The sequence below is a fragment of the Citrus sinensis genome, chromosome 8, assembly GCF_022201045.2.
Source record: "Citrus sinensis cultivar Valencia sweet orange chromosome 8, DVS_A1.0, whole genome shotgun sequence".
In the NCBI taxonomy this organism is placed as follows: Eukaryota; Viridiplantae; Streptophyta; class Magnoliopsida; order Sapindales; family Rutaceae; genus Citrus; species Citrus sinensis.
In genome coordinates, this window is record NC_068563.1 from 3,434,326 (window position 1) to 3,440,325 (window position 6,000).

Sequence of the window (6,000 nt, forward strand, 5' to 3'; positions counted from 1 at the left end):
AAATATGGAGAAATAAATATTTCTGCATGCCAACGTGATGAAGATGAAAATTTACTTTGTCATGTCTGTCTTTCAGAAGAAAAACAAAAATTGTGACTTCTATTGGATGGAGCAAGAAAAAAATTATCAATAATTTTATATTGGAAATGCCACAATTTCTTTGAAGTCGAAAAATATCTATACAAATATTTGGAGACAGCAGAGTCTAAACGAGAGCCGCATGCAATGCTGTGGCTATGCTCAATCAAGATATGTAATGCCTACGCATAAAATATGCAATAATTTGGTTGTTGATCAGAAGGATAATGTGCTTGCCACTTATTCAAGAGACGTGGAGCCAAGCCAAATCAGAGTTGGTGAGAAATAAAGAGCGTGGTTTAGATAAATCCACAAAGAAGGCAGTCCTTACCAAACAAAATTTTCTACTATCTTCAATAAAAACTGATACCATTTTTGAAATTACAGTTTCGGTTATGATAATTCAAAGGATTAAAATCTTGAGGAAACCTGTTGTGCAACTATGGTACCGTACCACAGTTGTATCTAGCCGTTAGATGCCAGTGGATCCCACCAATCTAAGTGCATCCAATGGTTAGATACAACTGTGGCACGGTACCACAAGTTACACCGTAACCTGATGCTAAAATCTTACCAATCCTCATATTATCTTGTCCCAAAAAAAAACAAAAAATTGAAAGAGAGTGGTTTGGCACTTACAAAACTATTACAAGGTGACGTGTCAATAATAAACTCTACTAACTCTTTTAATTTGCTCAATTATTGTTAATTATTTAATTATGTATTTCACTTCATAACTCCTTTTTCATTTTTTTCTGAATTGAGTTATCGTAACATTTGTCTTGATTTATCCTTTCTCCTTGTCATTTTTTTTTAAAAATTGTAACGTTATCCACTCTTGCTGTCTTCCACATACCAAATCTTGTCTTCATCTCTACATATTTTTTTGCTCCATTATCCTTTCTCCTTCTCCGGCAGACCAAACAAAGCCCGTCAATATTTTTCGGCACTTTTTCTCTACCCATGTATTCCACAGAGCCGGCAGCAGATATAGCCATAGACCTCTCTCCCACGATAAAAGTATACAAAGATGGCAAAGTAGAAAGGCTCAAAGGAAACGACATCGTTGCTGCATCATTTGATCCCAAAACAAACGTTCATTCCAAAGACATTGTGTATTCACCAGAAAACAATCTATGTGCTCGGCTTTACATTCCAAACCAAAGACAAAACCAAAACCAAAACCAAAAACTTCCCCTTCTTGTTTATTTTCATGGCGGAGGCTTTTGCATCGAAACCGCCTTTTCTCCCACTTACCACAATTACCTCAACACCTTAGTCTCTGAAGCTAACGTCATCGCAGTCTCGGTTGATTATCGGAGAGCCCCGGAGAATCCTGTCCCTTGCGCTCATGATGATTCATGGACTGCACTCAAGTGGGTTGCTTCCCATGTTAACGGAGAAGGCCCTGAAGATTGGCTCAACTGTTTCGCTGATTTCCAGCGAGTGTTTTGTTCTGGTGACAGTGCTGGCGCTAACATAGCTCATCACATGGGCATGAGACATGGTCGAGAAATTCTCGATGGTGTTAATGTTGTTGGCATTGTTTTAATTCATCCGTATTTTCTGGGCAGAGAAGCTGTTGGTAATGAAACAGCTGACGCTAAGACAAGAGACTGGGTCGCGGGATTGTGGAGATTGACTTGTCCAAGTAGCACAAGTGGGTGTGATGATCCGTGGATTAATCCTGTCGTTGCGGGTTCGGACCTAGCGAGCCTGGGATGCGCCAGGATGCTGGTATTTGTTGCGGAGAATGATTTTCTGAGATCTAGAGGATGGTTTTATTATGACAAGTTGAAGGAGAGCGGGTGGAGGGGCAATGTGGAGATTGTTGAGTCCAAAGGAGAGCAACATGTGTTCCATTTGATAAATCCCACATGTGAAAATGCTGTGGCCATGCTTGAGAGAACTGCTTCTTTCTTGAATCATCAGGAGAAGGCCTGAATTCATATGCCTCTAACTATATTTATAATTTTCGATTTCCTTTTTTTCTCCATTTTTTTTTTCTGTCAGCTGCTATTTTTACGGGAATATATATATATATATATATATATATATATATATTTACCAACTTCAACCGTCCAAATGAAATCTATTAATTAAAAAAAGTATGACAATTCTCAGAAAATCAATTGAACACAGAAATTAATATTGGGTTGGACTATTGCCATCCCTCGAATGCCCCTCGTACAACCACTTTTAAGAATAATCTCTATTTAATTCCACAAATAACCTTCCAATTATTTTTCTCAAGAAAATTTCAGTGAACCTCATCTCTCTCTCTACGAAACTCTTCTAAACTCAATGACATTTTTCTTTCATTTTAAATTTATAGTGATTGCACTTATTCAACACCGCAAGTTCAGAGCATGAACTTATCAAATTCAGTTTTGGAGGGATTTCTTTGCACACCACTAAATTCATATTTTTATTCTTTGAACAAGAATGAGACTTTTTTTTTCTTTTTCTTTTTCTTTTTTATCACAAACAATTGTATACTTTTATGGTGCGTTTACTTCATGGGAATGAGAATGAGGTGGAATGAGAATGGGCTGGGAATGAGAATGGACTGGAATGAGAATGAGAAATAAGAATGAGATTTCAATGTTTACTTGGCAAAAATAAATGGGAATGTGAATGTGCTGGAATGCTATTAATGTGTTTACTTGGCAAAATAAATGGGAATGAGGAATGGAAATGAGAATCAATTTACCAAAATACCCATAGTATTAATAATTAATAAAAATAATTAATTTATCATTATTAACAATATTATCATTATTGTTTTTGTTGTTGTTGTTGTTATTATTATTATTAAAAATAATATTATTATTCAATTTTATTAACTTTATTATTTTAGTTATTATTAATTATTATTATTATTTATTAATATTATCATTATTAACATTTTTTATTATTATTATTATTATTATTATTATTATTATTATTAACTTTATTATTTTATTTATTATTAAATATTGTTATTACTATTTTTATTAATATTATCATTATTAACATTTATTATTATTATTAAATTTAAATTTTATTAACTTTATTATTTTAGTTATTATTAATTATTTTTATTATTATTTTTATTAATAACAATGATAAATGTTAATAATGATAATATTAATAAAAATAATAATAACAATAATTAATAATAACTAAAATAATAAAGTTAATAAAATTTAATAACAATAAAATTAATAATAATAATAACAACAATAAGGATAATATTGTTAATAATAATAAATTAATTATTTTTATTAATTATTATTTTTATCATTATTTTATTGGTGTTGGTATTGTTTTAGCTCATACCTATTTTTGGGGAAAAGAACATGTTGGTGATGAGACAACTGATGCCGAAAAAAGAGCATCCATAGAGAAGATATGGCGAGCTGCTTGTCCTAGTATAAGTGGGTGCGATGATCCGCTAATTAATCCGTTCGTCGGTTCAAGTCTAGCGAGCCTCGGGTGCAAAAGGGTGTAGGTTCATGTTGCAGAGAAGGATTTGATAAGAGATAGATGATGGTTTTATTATGAGAAGTTAAAGGAAAGTGGCTGGGGAGGTGAAGCGGAGATCGTTGAGTCTAAAGGAGAGCTGCATATCTTCTATTTGCTCAATCCCACTTGTGACAGTGCTGTGGCCATGAGGAAGAAGATTGCTTCCTTCTTCAACGAGATTTAGACCTAAATTTCTTATATGGATTGTTCAAATAAGCTACCGTAATTGATCTGCTGGAAATTACAGCACTTCCAAGGTTATAACGTTTCTCTCTTTTTTTTTTCGCCCTCACCTCGTGCAAGGATAGGTATTTTCCTAAATTCATATCTGTATATATGTTTCACACTCAGACTTTGATTTGGTGTGTGTATGATATGGTTGTATTGTTGGTTAAAAATTCTCAAATCAAAGTGCTTTAATCTCAAATTTCAAGTCAAAATTATGAAAGAATTGATGTTAGCATTCATTATCTTTAAAAAATTAACATAAAAATCAAGTATAAACTAAGACAATATACAAACCTTTCTAAGAACTATATTAATTGTGAATCAAGTTCTTACCATTGGCCTTTCACATTTATAACAAATAGTTTTTTTTAAGGATTTTTTTTCATTTTTTAGAAATTTTTAAAGGATGTGTTTTTTTTTTTAACTTAACAATAATTAAAACACATACTAACTCTCGCCCCCAAACCTATTCTAAGCATTGTCCTTAATATTTCATAATCTAAAAATATACATACAAAAAGGTGAAAGAGATAAAGAAATCATGAAGAATAAAAGAAAAAGTTGGAGAGATCATACTTGAGCTGGTTGCAAAAGTTTAAAAGAAGATGACAAAAAACAAGAAAATGTTAAAAAAATAAAAATATTAGGAAACAAAAATAAACAAAAGTCCTTAGTATCATGTGAAATAAAAAAAAAAACCTCAAATAATGACACTAACAAGTCCTCTGATAAAAAAGAATTTGGTTATACCTAGAGCGACTATTAAGAAAACAAAAAACAAGACTATTGAACCTCTTGAGCATATGATCTATGAAAGAAAAATGGAAGTAACCTCGCTTTTACCAACCGTTTTCACAATAGGGTTTGGATTTGGTATTATCTCAAGCATATCGCTAAAAGCATTCTCAAAGAGAATAATAGGTGCATAGAGCGAGGGACTGCAACTATCCAAATTATGGCTTCTTCATGTTCATTAAAAATCATTAATTAATTTACCAACATGTTTATTTTATTTAGTTGCTAAAATAACAAAGAAGTTTTCTAAAGACACTTAAGACAAAGAAATGGATGACTCAAGTAATGGTTTCAAGTCTAATAACGGTCGTTTTTCTATAGATGGAGGAGGTACAGACTTAGAGGGTGGAAGATAGTCTACTTTAGCTATCAGTTTATTAAGATCCATTAATAAGGTAGACTCTAGTAAAGAATTTACTTCACTAATCATAGTATTCTCATTTATGTCGATGCTAAAATAAGTTAAATAATCTTTTAATAGGTCATCTCCATTGAAAAGCTTAAAGGAATTATTGATTATACTCTCTATTAGATTGACATCTCTGTCATCATTAAAATTCTCTATAGTAGAAAGTTATTTACTAACATTAAACACATTGAGTCCTATAGTCATATTCCCAAATGAAATTTTCATGACATCATTATGACAATTATTAAGAATTTGTTGTAGCTAAGAAAGGTCAACCTAAAATAATAAAAATTTGAGAACATGGGTTCTCTACAGGTTCATTGTCAAGAACTATGACGTCGTCATGAAAGTAGAATTTATCTATCTTGACAAGAACATCCTCTATAATCCCTCTAAAAGTTTTGACAGATTTATCTACTAATTAGAGTGATACATGAGCAGGTTTCAAGTCTCTAAATACTAATTTCTAATAGATAGAGTATGGCAACAAGTTAACAATGGCACATAAATCAAGTAAAGGTCTATCAAATGCATGGTCTCTAATAACACAAGAAATTGCAGATGAACTAGGGTCTTTATACTTAGTAGGAATTTTGTTCAGGAGAACGCTATTAACCTTTTACGGTTAGGAATACCTTTTGTGGGACATTATTTTTCCTTTTTACTAGACAAAGATCTTTTAAGAACTTAGCATAAGCTGATAATCGTTGAATAACATCAAGCAAAATGATGTTATGGGTAAGGAGCTTTGAGAACATAAGGCTTGGATTGAATTTCATTCTCATTAGGTTTACTAGGTAATTGCTTTTCAATTGAACTTGGTTGACTTTCTTTCCAATGCTCAAAAACTTTCAAATGATTATCAATTGTTTTTCCAAACCTAAGGGTAGTTATAGATTTGGCTTTCTCATTAGGCATATTAGAAATGGATGATGATCCTATTTCAAATTGACTTTTAGGGTTAAGAATTAGTTGACTAGGTA

At 31.8% G+C, this 6,000-nt stretch overlaps 1 protein-coding gene across 1 annotated transcript in view; it reads left to right on the top strand.

The window, feature by feature from the left end:
* LOC102608261 (probable carboxylesterase 12) overlaps positions 1-2,074 on the top strand; it is a 39,000-nt gene extending 36,926 nt beyond the window's left edge. Inside the window, exon 2 of the mRNA XM_052431996.1 lies at positions 1,081-2,074. Coding sequence (XP_052287956.1) covers positions 1,081-2,022 — 942 coding nt within the window. The 3' untranslated portion in view covers positions 2,023-2,074. The remainder of the gene's footprint in view (positions 1-1,080) is intronic.
* The last annotated feature ends 3,926 nt before the right edge of the window (positions 2,075-6,000 follow it).